The sequence below is a fragment of the Ailuropoda melanoleuca genome, chromosome 16 (genome assembly GCF_002007445.2).
Source record: "Ailuropoda melanoleuca isolate Jingjing chromosome 16, ASM200744v2, whole genome shotgun sequence".
In the NCBI taxonomy this organism is placed as follows: domain Eukaryota; kingdom Metazoa; phylum Chordata; class Mammalia; order Carnivora; family Ursidae; genus Ailuropoda; species Ailuropoda melanoleuca.
The window spans coordinates 59,229,292-59,250,564 of record NC_048233.1 but is presented as its reverse complement, the minus strand read 5'-3'; the positions used below and the strand labels follow the sequence as shown (position 1 = coordinate 59,250,564).

Sequence of the window (21,273 nt, the reverse complement as noted above, 5' to 3'; positions counted from 1 at the left end):
TGAATGGATACAATAATGTTAATATAAAGAATAACAGTGGCATTCAGATCACACTATTAAAAACATCCTGACAAATAAAGATGGCTTAGCTAACGTATTTCCCATTTTTTCTGGTATTTTTCCTTATTAAAGCGTACATTCTGAAATAATATCTACAATCTAAGACTTAAAAAACCACTGCATCCAATAACGAACTTGGCCAATAAATTTAAATTAATTTATTTTGTAAAGTCATCGTTATTAAGAAATGTAAATACAACGAAACACCAAATAGTTTCACAGTGAGCAACAAAGGGAGTAGGCCTGGGAGTCCTGAGAAATGAAGACTGGGGCCTCAAACCAAAAGCCCTGGACTTTCAATTAATTGAGGCGAATTGACCCCAGTTCGATCCAGTGAAAGTGTCTAAAAGGAGCAGGTTCCTACACCTTCCAGAGCCTGGGACCCGCGCCTTGTAGGCCTCACTAGTCGATGAAGAAAAAAGGAGAATATAAACATTCAGAAACCATTAACCCACACCCAAAAGGCTCCACCACTCCCGCAAGCAGACGGCACAAGCCAACGCCTGCCCGCTCCCGTCTGACTCACACCCTGAACCCTGGGACCCGGCCATGCGCCCGCGGGTCTGGAGGTGGCCTGATGATCCCAGGTGGCTACCTCCCACCTGCAGCTGCGGTCTAGCCCCGCCCACCTCGGCCAACGCCTCCGGAAACAGCCGTGGGCGTTGCCCTGGCGACGAGCAGCAAGGCCGCTTCCACTGAGCTGCGAGGCTGAAACTCCTGGCGCTAAGCGGCAGCGCGCGACGGCAACGTCCGACGTGATGGCGTCACGAAGACGGCAGCCAATGAAACAAGGTGCTGAAAAAGCTGGCTTGGGTTTGAATCTTGTGGCTGAGTTTGAATCGTGGAGAGGCGGACATCGTAGTTAAGTGTCGCGGTAATCTTTGCTGTACCTGAGGTGAGTGAGAGGCACGCGAGGAGAAACCTCTTGTCTCGAGACGCTTCTTTTGATGACCCATCTCGCTGGAAGCGGAAAGCTCCTGCGGCCGCCTGAGAAGACGGGATGGGCTTGTTGACAAACGCGGAAGAGTTAAGGGGGGGTGCGGGGGGGGTGAGGGTAGTTGGGGTCCCTGGAGAGAAAGTGAAAGGAAGAAGGAACTCGAGAACCCGCTAGAGCATAGTTCTGCCTGATCAGAAGCCCTTGACTGCTCATCAGGAAAAGCAGAAATCTCCTTCCTTAAATTCTGAGGAAGTCGGAAGTTTTAAAAGGCATCCTGGCCCCTTTCCTAGACTGGCAGAGCACTTTAACTGCCCTGCATTTTACAGTGTAAAGTTCGTTACCCACTCCTAATTCAGAGTGTTTTGTTTCAGATACAGATGTAAATGTAACTCTGGGCTTAACTATCAAATAAGGAGTTTTGGTTCTCCAACTTAAAAACTCTTTGTCCTGAAAGGTTCTGCTGTTAGCCTGGCTAAGGTCAGTCGGGAACCTCCTCTGAGCCCCAGTTGTAGCATCAAGACAAGACGTGCCAGCACTGCCTAGCGGGATTGCCAAGAATCAGATGAGGTATGGAAACGATACGGCTTGGCAAAGTGCTTTGCAAATGAAAGGGACTCGAACACAGAATAAGTCCGTCTCTTAGTTTCTGCAAGACTTTTAGGAGCTCATTAGGCACTCAGTTATAGAGAGATCAAGGCTAACTACTGTTTATGAAAAGAGGTTATTTGACCAGAATTGAATAATTTTGTTGTATAATACATAGTTTAGGTTATTTACTATTGACTATGGAGTAGAATGTATTAAGCATTCTACATTTTAGTTGGTAGTTGTTATTCCACTACCTTCAGCACCTCGCCTTGGATTTCGGAAAGTATTTATGAACTTTGATGCTAGAGAATATAAGAACCAAAGACTAGATAGTGCTCGTTACTAAGTTTCTATTACCTTGTAAGAATTGTCTGTTTCAGTAAACAAAGATTATCTTGTCTTTAACAGTATTAAATTAATCTCTTCTGTTACTGAACAAGTATTTGAAGTACATAAAATTTCACTTTAAAAGTGCATCTTGTCAAAGTGCATTGACACTCTGAATCTATTAAGGTACACAACAAAATCACTTTTATGCTATCAACTCTATGAAATCTAGGAGGAAAAAATAGCTCAGATGTTAGTGCCAGCTTTCACTCCTTTTGAAATTTCTTTCTTCCCTGATGTTTTTAAGGTAGTGGAAGGACTGGCTCTAACATTGAAGTTAATTCCAAAGAGGTGTAAATTGCATAGAGAATATAAATGATAGTGTGTGGAGGATAATTCCTGCTCCTAAAAAGTGTTTGTTGAACCTGAATCTAATTCAGATTTAAGTTTGAATTTAAGAAGTAATTTAGAACTGTATAACTCCACATTCAAAATAATTTGTGCAGCATTTCTGTCCCTTTGTTTGAAAATATTCTGTTCTTATTCCAGTAGAGCATTGTTGTTAGGAACATGAGCTTTGGATTTAGACCTGAGTCTACTACATTCTGGCTCCTCACTCAATAGTATGTCATCTTGGAAAAATTATTTATGATGATGAATGTTAAATGTTTACCATAATGTCTGGCATACAGAGTATGCTCAAATGATAATCATTGTTGTTCATTAGTAGTAGTTATCACCTTATTGACCTAATTTAAGAGTTCTCAATTAATAGTGTACTTGCTGACAATAGATAACTGTTTGATATCCCACAGGCAGAGAGAAATCATACTTCATTTTATTTCAATATTCATTCAAGAGCTCCTCTACTAGGCCCTGAGGTTTCTACCAAAAATAGGCAAATATATATTTTTGACTTCTATGAGAAAATTTCTGGAGACTATTTACAACCAAAAGAGTAGTGACTTAAATACTTCAGATTTACATCCAGTTAGTCTGAGTTCAAATACCATGTCTTGTACTTCCAATAGTGTGACTTTAGCCAATTAACTTGATCTATATTACAGTTATCCCTCTGTAAAATAGAAATGATTATAAATACCTGTATCATAGGATTGTTACTGGGATTAAATAAGTATGTAAATTGCTTAGCAATTTCTATTTCTAAACTAAGTGCTCAAAAGAAGGTATTCCATAAATACAACATTATTAAATCAAAGATGGTGCTTCCAGTAAATTTTAATACTTTTTTTGTTTTGTTTGTTTTTGAAATGAAAATAGCTAGTCTTGTTTAAAATGTAAATGATACAAAAGGATATACAGTAGAAAGTAAGCCTGCCTGTCACCCATACCTGCATATTTCCCCACCGTGGGGCAACTGATGCTATCAATTTCCTGTGTTCTTTTCCTAAAAGAGCCCACACATATAAAAATACATATATTTTTTAAAAATATAAATGGTCATATGCCAAGTCTGCCATTCTATACTTGTTTTGCACATATATCTTAAAAATCTGCATTAGTTCATTCATTCATTTATTGAACAATTATGTGTTGAGTCCTAAATATGGAACAAGCCCTGTTCAAGGTTCTGGGGTACAGATGTAGTTCATATTCTTGTATTGCTTATATTCTAGAGGGGAAGCAAGCAATAAATATGTAACCAAATGATACATATTTTCCAATTAGTCTAGATGCTAAGAAGAAAAATAAAGCTGGTAAGGGATGGAAGAGGAAAGAGCAGGGTGACACTATTTTGAATGAAATCTTTAGGGAAAGCCTCTGTGAAGTGATATTTGAACAAAGACATGAATAATGAACTGAGAGGTTAAGATTTGCAAATATCTGAAGGTAGTGCCTTCCACGCAAAGAGAAAGTGCAAGGCCATGAGGGTAGAACAAGACGGAATGTTTTAGCAACACTAAGAAGGAGAGTGTGACTGAAGCAGAGTAATCAAGTGGGAGGATACCATTTGAAGAAGAGGTGGGAGAGGTAGGTGGGGCCAGATGCAGAACCTACTGGACATGCTAGGGAGTTTGCATTTTATTCTTATGCTGGGAAGTCACTGAAGAGTTTGGAGCTGGGGAGTAGCATGAGATACATAACATGATCTGATTGCTCTAGAAGAAGTCATCAGTATGTGCAGTCAATTAATTAAATTAAATTTATTATTGTATTTGCATATAATTGGTGAATCTCTAACCTACTTGGCTTATATTTTATCTTGGGTGAACAGTAGCTGCTTGTAAGTTTAGAATTTCCCTTTTCAACTTGGTTTATATTATCTTGCAGTTATTGAAGAGAATAAGGTTTTAACACTTCTTCATTAAATATAGCAGAGGAATGAGCTTTTCTATGTAAGTGACTATTCCAGAAAACTGAATGTTACCCTTACTAAGTGACATGGTTTTTTAGCTACCCCCAGTGATTATTATAAAACATGATCTTCCCATTTTCCTAATTTTGTAAACAAGGAACCGGGCACATTATTTAACTTTATTTGATGCCTCAGAGTCCTCATTGTGACCACCAATTATTGCCAATCATTGTACTCTACTAAAATATGTTGATTCTTTCAGAGAAGTATATTGTTTGTTTGCCTCTGCTCGAAACGGGTGAATTGCTTTCTTGGATTCTGTGTCTGCTTTTATAATTTATTAATTTACCCATTATCAAATATTTGAGAATTTGCTATTTACCAGACTCACTACGAGAGGTTAGGGCTATAACAGTAAAAACATACAGCCCCATTAGCTATTATTTCTTTTCACTTTCTTATACCCTTTTCCAGAGCAGGAATTGGACCTTAGCTATCATAGAGTCCAATCCTGTCACTTTATAGATTAGCAGCTAAAGCCCCTTCATTAGCTCCTTCATTATTCTCTTTTATATTCTTCTTTCTCTAGACTAAACAAATACCTTTCTATGATAATGAACAATGGTGTTGGAAATGTTTATCTTTAATGTTTCAGACCTACCAGCTTACTATTCAACAACTATAATTAGGAATAGAATATGACAAAATTGGTTAGAGGCTATGATACTATCTTCTGAACAGTCATCTGAACAGAATTTTTTTTTTCTAAGATTTTATTAAGTAATCTCTACTGCACCCGTCGTGGTGCTCGAACTTACAACCCTGAGATCAAAAGTCACATGCTCTACCCACTGAGTCAGCCAGGTGCTCCTGAAAAGAATTTTTGAATCATCACATTATTACACAAGTAACAATATTTAGGCTTTTCTTTGCTGATTCTTAGTAAACATGGTCTAAGAATTTACTTTCTGTGTGCCTTATTCAGCATCAGCTAGATGTCCATCTCTTATTAGGCCATGTTAGGAAAGAAAACCTGGCATTATGTATTAATGTAGGGAAAACTTCATTAATCCCTGAAGACATTAGTATATTTGAACATAGACTGATTTTTTACATTTTGGTGATCCTGTTGACTTTACGTATTTTTATTAAGAAAATTATTTTCATTCATTTGTTTTGATAAGTCCAGAAATGTGTGATACTTTAAAAATTAAGACCAATATCTTTCTTAAAATCTGTAATAAGTTGTAAAACAAAGTTGTATTTGAGATTATACTTCTTAAATTCGTTTAGATCATTGTCAATATTTCTCCTTGGAGTATTACTTAAGATCTATTGCCTTCTAAAATACCTTCAGCAATTCCCAATAAACTTCAAAATCAAATCTAAACTTCATGGCCTTGTATTCATGATCTTCCAAATCTGGCCCCACCCTTATCTAATTATATCTTCCTAATGCAACCTCTCCCTTCACTTTTATTCTGTCCAGCTGCATTAGGACTCAGCAAACCTTGGGACACCTGGCTGGCTCAGTGAGTGAAGGATGCAATTCTTGATCTCAGGGTTGTGAGTTCAAGCCCCACATTGGGTATAGATCTTTTAAAAAGGACTGAGCTAAATTTAGCATCTCTTTAGATGCTGTAGATAAAATTGCAGCTAGCTAAAACTAAACAGCTAAAAGCAATGAGGTTTAAGTAAATTGACCATGCTGCCTATATGTCCTCTGCACAAGCTGTTTCCTACCACAGCCCTTGGACTTGCTGCCTGAAATGACTCTTGTCCCAGAGAGTTTTTCAGTTTCTGTAAAAAGTCACTCAACTAGACAAGCTTTTCTCAACTGCCCCATCTAAAATAGGAGCCCCCCCACACACTCCTGCCCTCTATGCTGAGATCCAGAAAAATGCCTAGCTCATAGCAGGTACTCAATAAATATTTATTGAATGTATAATTAATTTTCCATCCTGAAATGCTTTTTTTTAACCTGGTTAATAACTAACCATCCTTCAGCTCTCAACTCCTGTTACTTCCTCTAATCATCAACGTCCCCCCCATGGTAGTCTTATGTGGCACTAATAACCTTTACCTTACAGCACTTGTCACAGTTACACCTTTACATAATCGTGTCATTATTTTATTAATACCTCTTTGCCTCAATGCACTGTATATAATAATAATAACAATAGTGGCAGGGGCGCCTGGGTGGCACAGCGGTTAAGCGTCTGCCTTCGGCTCAGGGCGTGATCCTGGCGTTATGGGATCGAGCCCCACGTCAGGCTCCTCTGCTATGAGCCTGCTTCTTCCCCTCCCACTCCCCGTACTTGTGTTCCCTCTCTCGCTGACTGTCTCTATCTCTGTCAAATAAATAAACAAAATCTTAAAAAAAAAAAACCCAATAGTGGCAAAAACTTAGAGTGCATATTGTGTGCCAGGCATTGTTCTAAGTTCCCACAACAACTCTGTGAGGTAGATATTATTATTAGTCCCACTTTACAGATAACGAAACTGAGCCACAAGGAGGTTAAGTAACTTGCTAACTGTCACAGCCAGTAAATAAAGCTGGGATTTTAACCTAAGCTATTTGGTTCCAACATCTAATAGTTAGCATGTTGAGTTGATTAGTTAATTGATTAACAAGAAATCCCATCCAACCTTGAGATTCTAAGGTCTATTTCAAAATAATCACTTGATGTCTTCTTATGCTTATTAAAGTATATCAATTTGTGTATATTTTACCTATCAATGGGGGTAAAAAGTATATCACTTAAGGTCAAAGCATTATTCAGTATCCCTAAGAGCTTTTAGAAGTGTGTATGGAGATCAGTTTTTGGTATCACAAGGAATGTGTGATGCTACTAGCCTATANAAAGTATATCACTTAAGGTCAAAGCATTATTCAGTATCCCCAAGAGCTTTTAGAAGTGTGTATGGAGATCAGTTTTTGGTATCACAAGGAATGTGTGATGCTACTAGCCTATAATAGAGGTCAGAAATGCTAAAGACAGTCTCTTCAATAAATGGTGTTGGGAAAATTGGTCAGCTACATGCAAAAGAATGAAACTTGACCACTCTCTCACACCATACACAAAGATAAACTCTAAATGGATGAAAGACCTCGATGTGAGACAGGAATCCATCAAAATCCTAGAGGAGAACATAGGCAGCAACCTCTACGACATCGGCCACAGCAACCTTTTTCGTGACACATCTCCACAGGCAAGACAAACAAAAGATAAAATGAACTTGTGGGACTTCATCAAGATAAAAAGCTTCTGCACAGCCAGGAAACAGTCAAAAAAACTAAGAGACAGCCCACGGAATGGGAGAATATATTTGCAAATGATACTACAGATAAAAGACTGGTATCCAAGATCTACAAAGAACTTCTCAAACTCAATACGTGAGAAACAAATAAACAAATCACAAAATGGGCAGAAGATATGAACAGACACTTTTCCAATGAAGACATACAAATGGCTAACAGACACATGAAAAAATGTTCAAAATCATTAGCCATCAGGGAAATTCAAATCAAAACCACACTGAGATACCACCTTACGCCAGTTAGAATGGCAAAAATTGACAAGGCAAGAAACAACAATTGTTGGAGAGGATGTGGAGAAAGGGGATCCCTCCTATATTGTTCGTGTGAATGCAAGTTGGTACAGCCATTCTGGAAAACAGCGTGGAGANGCCAAGGAAACAGTCAAAAAAACTAAGAGACAGCCCACGGAATGGGAGAATATATTTGCAAAGGACACCACAGATAAAGGACTGGTATCCAAGATCTACAAAGAACTTCTCAAACTCAATACACGAGAAACAAATAAACAAATCATAAAATGGGCAGAAGATATGAACAGACACTTTTCCAATGAAGACATACAAATGGCTAACAGACACATGAAAAAATGTTCAAAATCATTAGCCATCAGGGAAATTCAAATCAAAACCACACTGAGATACCACCTTACGCCAGTTAGAATGGCAAAGATAGACAAGGCAAGAAACAACAATTGTTGGAGAGGATGTGGAGAAAGGGGATCCCTCCTACATTGTTGGTGGGAATGCAAGTTGGTACAGCCACTCTGGAAAACAGTGTGGAGGTCCCTTAAAAAGTTAAAAATTGAGCTACCCTATGATCCAGCCATTGCACTACTGGGTATTTACCCCAAAGATACAGACGTAGTGAAGAGAAGGGCCATATGCACCCCAATGTTCATAGCAGCATTGTCCACAATAGCTAAATCATGGAAGGAGCCAAGATGCCCTTCAACAGATGACTGGATTAAGATGTGGTCCATATATACAATGGAATATTACTCAGCTTTCAAAAAGAATNTCAGCTATCAGAAAGAACGAGTTCTCAACATTTGCTGCAACATGGACGGCACTGGAGGAGATAATGCTAAGTGAAATAAGTCAAGCAGAGAAAAACAATTATCATATGGTTTCTCTAATCTATGGAACATAAGAACTAGGAAGATCGGTAGGGGAAGAAAGGGATAAAGAAAGGGGGGTAATCAGAAGGGGGAATGAAGCATGAGAGACTATGGACTCTGAGAAACAAACTGAGGGCTTCAGAGGAGGGGGGTGGGGGAATGGGATAGACTGGTGATGGGTAGTAAGGAGGGCACGTATTGCATGGTGCACAGGGTGTTATAGGCAACTAATGAATCATCAAACTTTACATCAAAAACCAGGGATGTACTGTATGGTGACTAACATCATATAATAAAAAAAATTATAATAAAAAAAAAAAGAAATGCTAAACATCCTCTAATACATGTAACAGTTCCAAACAAGGAAGAATTATCCTACCCAAAGTGTCATCATGAGCCCATTGGGAAACACTAAAAAGATGAACCAGTGTCTTTGGCAAGAAGAGACAGGAATGGGTATAGATAGGGAAGAGAACTGACATTTATTGAATGCCTTAATACACTTAATACTTGTTATCCCTTTTAGCCTTCATAGTGCTTTGAGGTTTCTTTTATACAAATGAGAAACTGAGACTCAGTGAAGTTGGACAACAAGGAAGTTATCCAAGGTCATAGAAGTGAGGTATAGGTGCTTTGTGGAACCTGGTTCAACAGAAGCTCAAGGATGAAGAAAGAGCAGAGTAGTAATTCATCTGGAACCTAACTTTGAATCCAAATGACCATCCTTTCCTCTTCAGTGTTCTATTTTTGGGGAAGGACAGAGTCTAAAAAGGGAGTGCCATGTCCAGTGTCACCTGCTTGTAGATTACTTTGGCTTTATTTGAATTCTTTCCAAAAGTATATGGTTTTATGACATATTTTAGCTTCATCATTGTTGTGATTTATCCCATTTAAAAAAACAAAATGTCTTTTTTTAACCTTTCTTCCCCCTCCACCATACCATTTCTTTGCTCACTTTTGCAGTAGTATTTCCTGTATTCGCTGAGTCCTCTCTCATTCAGGTTTTTGTCCCATCATTCCCCTAAAACTGTTCTTCTCATTGGCTTCTATGTTACTAAATCCCACGGTTACTTCTTAGTGTGTACTTTACCTTTAGCTATATTTAACACAATTGATCAACCTGTTCTTGATTTAAAGGTTCCCTAAAATCTTAATGCCGTTTGAAGCATTAAGACTCTGAGATCAGACTTTACTTTTTTAACTTGGGTTTCAACTGCCTTAACACTCACTTTCACCTGGATATCTATTAAAATTCTTAAATTTACGGGGGCGCCTGGGTGGCGCAGTCGTTGAGCGTCTGCCTCTGGCTCAGGGTGTGATCCCAGCTGTGAGATCGAGCCCCGCATCAGGCTCCTCCACTGGGAGCCTGCTTCTTCCTCTCCCACTCCCCCTGCTTGTGTTCCCTCTCTCGCTGTCTCTCTCTCTGTCAAATAAATAAATAAAATCTTTAAAAAAAAAAAAATTCTTAAATTTACGAAGTTAGATCTTCCAACATTCAGGCCAAGAACTTTGGAGTTATTCTTGAATCCTGTCTTTCTCTCATACTCCACATCTATCAGGAGAATCTATTATCTTTACCTTCAGAATATTTCCAGAATCTGCCTACCACCTTGTTCTGAGTTGACAGCATTATCCCCTATCTGTACTACTTCAGTGTTCTAATTAGTCTTCATTCCTTACAGTATGTTATCTACACAGCAGTGAGAATGATCAGATTATATCACAAAACAAAAAATTAAATCACACACACACAAACACAAGACCCTGGTAGATCTTTTTACATGAAGTATAAGTCAGAACTCAGACCCTGGACTTCTGCTTAGACTACAGTCACAGTGAGGCTACCCAAAAACCTAGCTTTGATTTTCACAAGGCGTTCAGCACTATATTAGTTTGGCTTATGGTAATGGACAGCAAAAGATCTCTCAGAATCATCAAGGTAATGAAGGAAGAACCTTGTCTTATGAACTATTTTTAGTAAAAGTGGTCTTGGCTGCAAGCCTTTTGGCAATGGAAATTGATACACCTAGGCTTATCTCTGCCTGTACTCACAAACCCATAGGGTTAAGGATGCATCAATTAGTTAGACCGGGTATGAAGATGGGGAAGATGGCATACACACCTAATCTGCTCTGTAATGATGTAAGTCTAGGGTACATCAATGATACTAGGTTTAAAAATTATGGTCTGACTCTCAGACTGCCTCACATAAAAATAGAAAGTAAAGGTAAATATAAACTAACAAATATCAATAGTTTAGAAATCTCAACTATCCAGAAATTAATTGAGAATCTAAAAGTTAAAACTAAGAAAAAAAAATTTAAACGTTTTAGATTTTCTAATTTGTTCATCAAGTATTTATACAGTCTACCTTGTGCTGGGCACCGTTTTAGGCTCTTGGAATACATCAATAAGCAAAACAGATTTTAAAAAGTATACATGTCCTTAAAGAGTATATATTTTAACTGGAATAGAGGAAATAAACACAATAAATAAGAGTATATACTATTCGAAGATGGTAAGGCTTTGGTAAAGAATAGAGCAGTATAAGGGTAATTAGCAATTGGATTGGCAGTTTTAATAAGAGTAGTCAGGCGGGCAACATTTGAGCAAGGACTTGGAAGAAGTAAGGGAGTTAGTCATGCAGATATTGAAGGAAGCATGTTGCAATGGAGAGAATGGCTGGTAGAAAGACCCCATTGGGGTGCTTGGTGGAAATGGAGGTAGCAAAGGGAAGATCAATAAAACATGAGGTAAAAATGGAGACCATTTAGAGAGCTTCAGCTTGTACTCTGAATAAAATAAATAACCATTGGAAGGTTTTGAACTGAGGAGTGAAGTGTGTGTGTGTGTGTATATACGTTTAAATATATGTCTAGTAACATTTACCGGGTAAGTGGTGTGTGTGTGTGTGTGTGTGTATACATTTAAATATATGTCTAGTAACATTTACCGGGTAAGTGGAATAGAATTAACACTTTTTTTTAATGAATACTATATGCCAGTCATATTATATACAATAGAACTAATATTAATACTTTATTTTCCTTTTTAATTACAGAGAAATAGTCAGGCATTCATATAAACAGGGGAAGCAAGATAATCAACAATGTCTGTCACTGAGGAAGACCTGTGTCACCATATGAAAGTAGTTGTTCGTGTGCGTCCGGAAAACACAAAAGAAAAGGCAGCTGGATTCCATAAAGTAGTCCATGTTGTGGATAAGCATATTCTAGTTTTTGATCCCAAACAAGAAGAAATTAGTTTTTTTCATGGAAAGAAAACTGCAAATCGAGATATTACAAAGAGACAAAATAAGGATCTCAAATTTGTGTTTGATACAGTTTTTGATGAAACTTCAACTCAATTGGAAGTTTTTGAACATACTACTAAGCCAATTCTTCGTAGTTTTTTGAATGGATATAATTGCACAGGTAATTGTTCAGTTAAATTTTTCCATCTGATTTCAGTTTTACATTAGAATGGATACCTACTTGGCCCGCCCTTTCCAAACATAGTCAATTTTAAGGTGCTTGTTTGCTTAAAATTATTAAGTTCAGTAGAATTTCACTGTAAATGTAGACTTTCTTTGAAATTTAGGGATCTTATATAACATACATTTTGTGAAACTTTCTCTTCCAGAGTCTTGCTATGGTCCCTATAGAGAGCCATCTTTTCGGTTTTCCTATGTTATTATACCACATGGGTCTTGGAATTGATGCCAGATTTCTCCCAATTTGTATTCATTTATATTCCCACTGTTTACCTATACAACTGTCTATCCCTGGGGAAAAGTTGGACATTTCTGAACACTTGGCAAGTTTCTTTACAGAGCTATTTTTCTTTATAGGACCTTAAAAAAAAATGTTAAAAGCCTGTGTTAATTGAGTATCATCTTCAGTCCAGAAAGTATCTCTAGTGCTCTGGCTAGATCTGTAGTAATGTGCCTTTCAAAATGACCATGTTTATTTCCTAGAAGGATATCCAAAGGCCAGTTGATTCAATACTTACAAGGCAATTAACACCATTATTTATATCTTATTTTTGTAATTACCACCATTTACAACATTTTCTTTAAGATACCCTCAAACTTTAACATGTTTCACTGTCTTTCACTGACTCATTCAGTTTTATTACAGAAGACTTACCCTCTTGGTCAAATAAGAATAGAATGTGGTTTATTGATTAGAACTGCTATGATTCTCATTTTTAAGTGTATATTCTTTTCCTCATTCATGAAACTCCATACTGTCTCCAGAGATTTAAATTTTTCTTGAACTCCAAATGAAAAAATTTCTACCAAACTAATACTGAATCTTTGTTTTCTTCTTGGCTTTATTTTATATTATTATCCAGCTGTCATAAGACTTCTTGATGTACTATTAGCTTCCATAAAATAGAACAGAATGTACCATGTCAGTTTAATTGATGCTACTGAAAAGTATTTTAGTATTTTGTTAATATTCTGTTTAGCAGAGAGATTTAACTTATAAAAATATTTTTACCAGTAATAATGTGAGGACTTAATGGCTTTATATTATGTCAAGTATTTGCCATATGTAATTCAGAGTAGTTTTTTGTTTCGTTTTGTGTTTGAGGAACACATCACTTTTATGTTACACTGGAGAGAATCATGGAAACAAAATAATTTGCCTAAAACATAAATTTTATAAAGGAATTTTATAAATGAGTTCCATTGGAATTCATTTATTCAGCAAACTTGTAGTGAATGTCTGCTTTGTGCCAGGTGATTTGCTAGTTATGAAGGGTATAGAGCCTCAGCCTTGGTGGAGCTCAGAGTTGGAAATACAGTGTGATACATGCTAGAATAGAAGGACATGTAGCATATACTGAAGGCTCAAATGAGGGAGTAGATATTTCTGCTTGTGACAGGGAAGACATGGAAAAGTGACATTTATGCTGAATATTTAGAACGGGTGTAAGTATTCCAGCTGGATTAAGTAAAGGAACTTCAGTGGAAAGGCAGCGGAGCAGAAAAGAAGCACCACATGCAGAGAACTTCACACTATCTAGCATACCTAGACCACGGCAAGGAAGAAATAGGCTAGAGAGAGTGCCTAATAATATTCCAATGCAAGGAATTTGAACTTTCTCATGTAGGACTATTGTACAATTAAAAAGATTTAACATATTCAGATTTTGTTTTCATAAAAAAAAAACCATACAAAATTCTAAGAGTGGGATTAAAGATTGAGACTAGATAGGGAAACTGATAACTGATTAATTAAAACTTGTAAGATTGCTGTGGAAGAAAAGGAGCAGATGAGGGGAAGATGGTACCATTAACCAGAATACAGAATATAGGAGAAGAGTGGATTTGTGCTAAAATTCCCAGGTTTTAAGGATAAGATTATAAGTTAATTTTGGACCTGTTGAGTTTAGAGTTATGTTCAAGATATCTAGATGGAACTATCCACTAGACAGTGGATAGAGTAATGTTGTATGCCATAATAAAGAGCTTTGATCCCTTTTTATAAAAACTCAGTACTTGCATATGGTGCAACTGGAGCTGGGAAGACCCACACGATGCTAGGATCAGCTGCTGAACCTGGAGTAATGTATCTAACAATGTTAGACCTTTATAAATCCATGGATGAGATTAAAGAAGAGAAAGTATGTAGTACCGCAGTTTCGTATCTGGAGGTAAGTTGACAGAATCATTCTTTATACTAGTCAATAGTGTTGAGAAATCTTTAAGAAGTTCCATGGCCCATTCAAACTATTCTGTCATATAGCATTTTCTTACAAATGTATAAAATCATTAAAATTCCTAGTCTTCAGTATTTGTTACACATCTTGCTCTTTTTCTGCTGGTATTTTATTTTGGCCCAATTTCTTTTTTTTTTTTTATTTAAAGATTTTATTTATTTATTTGACAGAGATAGAGACAGCCAGTGAGAGAGGGAACACAAGCAGGGGGAGTGGGGAGAGGAAGAAGCAGGCTCACAGCAGAGGAGCCTGATGTGGAGCTCGATCCCATAACGCCAGGATCACGCCCTGAGCTGAAGGCAGACGCTTAACCGCTGTGCCACCCAGGTGCCCCTTGGCCCAATTTCTGATTAGCAAGATTAGCACAAAGAACTTCCAGATACCCTTCACCCAGATCCCCCATATGTTAACATTTTACTACCTTTGCTTTCTCCCTCTGTATGTGTGTGTATTTCTTTTTTCTGAACTGTTTAAGTTACAGACTTGTAAAACCAGGAAATTTTCTTAAATAACCCCTGAAGAATTATCGAAATCAGGAAATTAATAATGATAGAACACCATTACCTAATCTATATATCTTAATAAGATTATGCCAATTATTCTGATGATGCCCTTTATTGAAAAAAATCTAAGATCATAAATTGCATTCAATCATTATATCTCTTTAGTCTCAATCTGGATTTTTTTCTGTGTTTTATGTCACTGTCATAAAACCCCTAATTTAGGTTAGTCAATGATTAGATTCAGGTTATGCACTGGCAGAAACACCAGGGAAGTAATGTTGGGTTCTTAGAGTATCATAACAAGAGGCTGATGTGGTTAGTTAGTCCCATTTCTGGCTGTGTTAACTTTGATCCATTTCATTATGTTGGTGTCGGCAGGGTTTCTGCAGTATAAAGATACTACTTTATACTTTGTCCTCTTATTCCTCAAATTTTCATCTATTACTATTGACATCCACTGGTGATTCATGCCTAAATCAATTATTATTATAATGGTAGACGACAGTGATATTTAAATTCCATCATTTCATCTACATTTATTTCTTGGCTTTCTACTGTCTGGAAGAACTTTTCCTTTCCTTTATTAAATCAGTGTGGATTCATATATTCTTAACATTATTTAATAGCTTGTAATCCTTTTCCGTAATTATTTATTTGTATGCTCAAATTATACTGGGTTTGGCCAATCATATCTCCTTCATACCGTCTTTTGTGTCCTCATTCTTTGAGGACTTCTGCCTCCTTAGTAATAGGTGACATTCAACAAATCATAACTAGGAGATAGGCATGCTAACTTTGCATTCAGATAGTGTTTCAGATACCAGTACGGATACAAATCCATGATTTTACTGCCTATTCATTTGTGGTATCAGAGAAAAAGTTTCTGGTAGTCACAGCTCTCTTGTTGACAACTTGTAGTTTGGTTCCTACTGAGAAAGGTTCTTCACATTTCAAAAATTGATTAAGATATGTATGCTGCTAAAAATTTTGTCAACAGAACTTGGAAATAAAAGAGAAGTAAAACTCGTTTTCTATAGTTAAGTACTGAAAAAAATTGTGTTGAACTTAATTGGGTAAAGAACATTATTCATTATTTCTTCCTTAGATCCTTTTATAACTGGGCGAATTTTGAAGTTTGGTTATTTTTATAATGTTTTTGTTTTTTTCGTCCTTTTAATCTGCCTTCGTTTCATTAATGGTAAGGCAATGTCTAATCTAATGGCTCTCCACGCAGGTTATGCACCAGAGTTGGCTATGGAGCTTTTTAAAAATAGACATGCCTAGGCCTCAACCCTCGGACATTTTAATTTAATAGAGCTGGATTGTGGCCGAGGCATCTATGTTTTTTAAAAGCTTCCAGGTGATTCTGATGTGTAGACTGGCTTAAGAATAGTTGTTGTGATTTTGTATTTTGTATGATTGAAATGGGTAAGTAGTCATTTGAAAAGTGACTACTGCTTATCAGAAAAATAAGAACCAAAAAATTGTATCTTCATATTTTACTACTTTTAAAAGTTTATTACATTTAAAAATGATTATCATTCATTGTAGAAAATCTTACCAGCAATAGAGTAGCACTACAGACTATTTATTAGAAGATGGAAATAACTTACAAAAAATAATTCTTAAAGCCTAAGTCTGTATGCTTTTTTAAATCTCATCAGTGTGGTCATTTGGTTGGCAAGTAGAAAGTTAAGTACCTTTAATAAATTCATAAAAACAAATCAATAGTACTATTTCTATGCATTGTTTACAGAAATTACTAAAAAAATTGCTAAAAAATTACTAAAAAAGAAATTGCTTACAAAAATTACTGAAAAAAAAATGCTCAAGACCTAAAATACAGATATGTATTCAGTGCCATGCAGTAGAGTGAGGATATCTGGACTCCCATCCCTACTCTGCTATTACTTTTGTGACCATGGACAAATCACTTAACCTCCTATGGACTTAGTTCCAAAGGTTGGGGGGGGTGGGGTGAGACGTGGTCCTATTATGGGACTTATTATTAAGAATTGCATATTAAACTTAATGTAATTAAAGGATAAATGAAATAAATACTGTCTATCCTTGAGTATGGGTTTTAACTTTTAAGCTCTAAAATTAAAAAGTTTCGACTATTGGGACATCATGAAATAATAAATATCTTCAGCAAAAACCATGCCACCACCATATAACTTACTAGAATTCCCAAGACAATGTGTCCCCTATATTTCCAGAAAATAGGAAAAGGCAATTCAAGCTATCTTATTTCTGTTTCACTGTAATCATCAAGTTAGGAATTATGGAAAAAGGGTGTAATGACTCCACCTTTAAATTTCAGTTACAAACTTAGGTAACTTCTGTTTTCTCAGATGATAGAAAATTAATGGCAACACAAGATAGAAGGGGTGACATGAATGCAAATGAGTTGCTGCTTACCTTTAAGATGTAATTCTAATGCAACCTTAAATCAGCAACATGTGTGATGTTGTCACTATTATTTGAACATCAGTGCTAAAGCAGGGTTTTTGGGGGGTTTTTTTGTTTTGTTTTTTTTTCCTTAAGGTATATAATGAACAGATTCGTGACCTCTTGGTAAATTCAGGGCCACTTGCTGTTCGGGAAGATGCCCAAAAAGGGGTAGTCGTTCAGGGCTTGACTTTACATCAGGTATGTTTATAAATTTCTTTTTCCTTATTGTGATAACAAGTGTGGTTATTTAGCCATTTACTTAGTTTCTGTTGTGTTCAAGAAAGAAGAAAAATAATGAAGTGCAGAGTTAAAATAATTAGAATATATCTTCAATATTATTTTGTTTCCCTTTGAAATAATTGAATGAACTTTTCTTTTTGTTGTTTTTGGGCAAGGAGATTGAGGGTTTTTTTTGTTTGTTTTTTTAGAGAGAGAGAGAGCTCAAGGGGAAGACAGAGGGAGAAAGAGAATCTTAAGCAGGCTGCACACTCAGCATGGAGCCCAATGTGGGGCTCAGTCTCACAACCCTGAGGTTATGACCTGAGCCAAAATCAAGAGTCCAACTTAAGTGACTGAACCACCCAGTCACTCTAAGTGAGCTTTTTTAAAAAAAATCCTCTTGCAAATTTAATACTCTGTATTCTGCTTAATACATTTATATTTTATCTCCTCCAAGAGATAAGAATTTATCTTTTATTTCTCATATAACACCAAAGTATAGTTGACCCTGAACACCATGGGTTTGAGATGAACAGATCCACTTATATGTGGATTTTTTTATATAAATAGAGTATAGTACTGCAAATGTATTTTCTCTTTCTTATGATTCTCTTAATAACATTTCTTTTTCTCTAGCTTTATTTTTTATAAGAATACAGTATATAATACATGTAATACACAAAATATGTTTCATCTGTTCATATAATCAGTAAGACTTGAAGTCAACAGTAGGTTATTAGCAAAGCTTTTGGGAAGTCATAAGTTACATGTGGATTTTCAGTTGCCTGAAGGAGAGAGGTGTGTCAGTGCCCAAAACCCCTGCATTGTTCAAAGGTCAACTGTATATCATTTGCTTAGTACTATATAGGAAATATTTAATGGGGTGCAGTTTATAGAATGCATTTTTTTACCTTTTCTTTAAAAGTCTTTTTTTCTTGTTGAAGGTTTATTAAAAATTTTAAAGATAGAAGACTATTTGTATGTTTTTCTTCTACTTAAACTTCTCTAGCCCAAATCCTCCGAGGAGATTTTACAGTTATTGGATAGTGGAAACAAAAACAGGACACAGCATCCCACTGATATGAATGCCACATCTTCTCGTTCTCATGCTGTTTTCCAGGTAACAACCCATTACACCATTGCTCTTAAAATTGAATTTAAAATAAACAAAGCCAAATTCATGTGGATAATTTTCATATATGCAAAGAAATCTCTTCAACTGTGCACTCCTTCCTCAGCATTTCCTTTATTTTGGAGCTTTGAAAAGATTTTATCAAGAATATTCAGAATTGAGATGATGTAAATCAGAAGTATAAATTTTTACTGTGTAAAGATACAGGATAGTAAGGTGGTAATGTTAAAGGGTTTTTTCCTTGTGTTTTTTAGTGAAAATATTTAATCTTTCTTAAAGATAATCTTATATTCAAAACGAACCTTCTCTTTTTAGATATAGATTTACAGAAGCAATAAATTGGGGAGATTCTGATTTACTTTTTTAACGATTTCATCATAGGGACCTTGCAAGTAGTTGCATTCCTTAAGGACATCGATTGCATTGATACAGTTTTTTTTAGGAATACAGTTCCAGAAAGAGTTAAAGCATATGTTAGTAGGTATTATTTTTTGTAGCTCCTAGTCCTGTTAAAATCCAAATTATTTTATAGCTTCATTCTGGATTATGCTAGTGTAATCCGATTTACAGTAAGAAATTGATATAGTTGAAAGAATTCATATCTGAGGCAGTCAGTCTCCAGTTCATAAAATTTTATTAATCCTTTCTGTTCTTTCCACTGACTCTTCATTTATCAGTAGTCATAAGAGAAATGTTTATCTGTGACATTGAAATTCCCCCAACATGTCTTAGACCCTGGTCTATGAGAATATTAACAAAGATCTTTATGATGGAATAATAGCTAATCTTACCAATCTCTTTTAAGTTTGCCACTTAATTTATTTCAGTTTAACTGAACAAAGTAGCATTCAATAAATGATGCTTTACTCTATTGGGCTGAACATGACAAGTATATTTTACTAATTTTTTTATATGGGACATTTTCTTAATTATAATGACATACAACAGTGTTAGGAATTAGAATACACTTACTCTTCAATTTGGGTCAACATTCAAATTCAGCTTTCCTTTAGGAACAACTGGAGACATGCAAAGCACTCTGGCCACTGCCTTTGGTTTTTGGTTAGGAACATTATTTCTAGAGTACCTGTGCCCCGACCACCACCTCTGATAATTCTATGATCTGGCTCAGTGGTTACCAGAACACAAATGGCAATTGTTTCGAGCTTCTGTCAGATCAGGAGTTATTTGCCCTCTGGTACACATATAGGAAATCTTCTCATTTTTGAGTTTTTTTCAACTTCCGTAATTATTTCTGGTATTCTTGGATATCAGCAAGTCAGATTATTATACTTTGTTCAGTTTGTTTTTAAAATGAAACTAATTTTGATTTCATATTCTTTTAAAAATAAAGTGCATGTTTCCCTTTTAATTTTGCTAAATCTTATCTTCATTTTTCCTATTCTCCTGTAATTTCAAAAAAGATTTATTTGCGACAACAAGACAAAACAGCAAGTATCAGTCAAAATGTACGAATTGCCAAGATGTCACTCATTGACCTGGCAGGGTCTGAGAGAGCCAGTTCTACCAGTGCTAAAGGGACCCGGTTTATAGAAGGCACAAATATTAATCGATCACTCTTAGCTCTTGGGAATGTTATCAATGCCTTAGCAGATACAAAGGTAGGTACTATGTTTATTCAAGTATTTTGAAATACTGAAATATATGTAATTCCTAGGAAGATACTACTTTTTGTTTTAAAGGTCTCTTATAAATCAAATTTCAAGAGTATATCAGTAATTGTAAGACCATAGAAAGCCTATTATATCAAATAAAGCTGTGCTGGGTTTGGTTTGGCTTAGTTTGAATTTCTAGTTTTATAATCAAAATTTGTTGAAAGAAATGTATTGAGTATCATATTTATGGTTAATATTTTATGGTAATTTCTCATCACTTATTTTATAATCAGAATTTGCTGAAAGAAACATTGAATATCATATTGATGGCTAATATTTTATGGTACTTTCTGATCACTTTAAACCTGATTATTAAAATGACCATTTAGTGGTCACTACACAACAAACACAATTGAATTGGGATGAATACAAAAATTACATTTTAGGATAACTTAATTCTGTTCTGATTAGTATTTTATATACTATAAAATTGGGTTAAATATTAAGAGTTTTGATTTTTCTTAGGAAGATGCGCTTAAGATATAAAATATAATTAAGTCACCTAATAGGATAATGTTTATTAAATGCCTTTGGGGCATTTAAAAATATTTTACCTCTATTATATGCCAGAGTGCTTACTAGAACACAGCATATTTGACAGCTTCTGTATTGGTGAAAATGACTTCCTTTTTTTTTTTTTTTAAATTAAAATATGATCGTTAATTTAAGTTCAAGCCAGGTTCAAGCTTTAAGAAATTTCTGTATTTAGGGGGCGCCCGGGTGGCACAGCGGTTAAGCGTCTGCCTTCGGCTCAGGGTGTGATCCCGGCGTTCTGGGATCGAGCCCCACATCAGGCTCCTCTGCTATGAGCCTGCTTCTTCCTCTCCCACTCCCCCTGCTTGTGTTCCCTCTCTCGCTGGCTGTCTCTATCTCTGTCAAATAAATAAATAT

The 21,273-nt window shown here is 36.0% G+C and overlaps 1 protein-coding gene across 3 annotated transcripts in view; it reads left to right on the top strand.

Annotated features, from left to right (window-relative positions):
* Window positions 1-806: 806 nt before the first annotated feature.
* The window catches only part of KIF18A (kinesin family member 18A), an 81,248-nt gene continuing 60,781 nt past the window's right edge, over window positions 807-21,273 (top strand). Inside the window, exons 1-7 of one of the 3 annotated variants that reach the window (XM_002920431.4) lie at window positions 815-955; window positions 1,452-1,564; window positions 11,730-12,102; window positions 14,175-14,332; window positions 17,449-17,553; window positions 18,584-18,694; window positions 20,131-20,328. In XM_002920431.4, coding sequence (XP_002920477.2) covers window positions 11,778-12,102; window positions 14,175-14,332; window positions 17,449-17,553; window positions 18,584-18,694; window positions 20,131-20,328 — 897 coding nt within the window. In that variant the 5' untranslated portion in view covers window positions 815-955; window positions 1,452-1,564; window positions 11,730-11,777. Of the gene's footprint in view, window positions 956-1,368; window positions 1,565-11,729; window positions 12,103-14,174; window positions 14,333-17,448; window positions 17,554-18,583; window positions 18,695-20,130; window positions 20,329-21,273 lie in introns of all 3 variants that reach the window. The other 2 variants (XM_034645500.1, XM_034645501.1) reach the window with 2 other exon arrangements.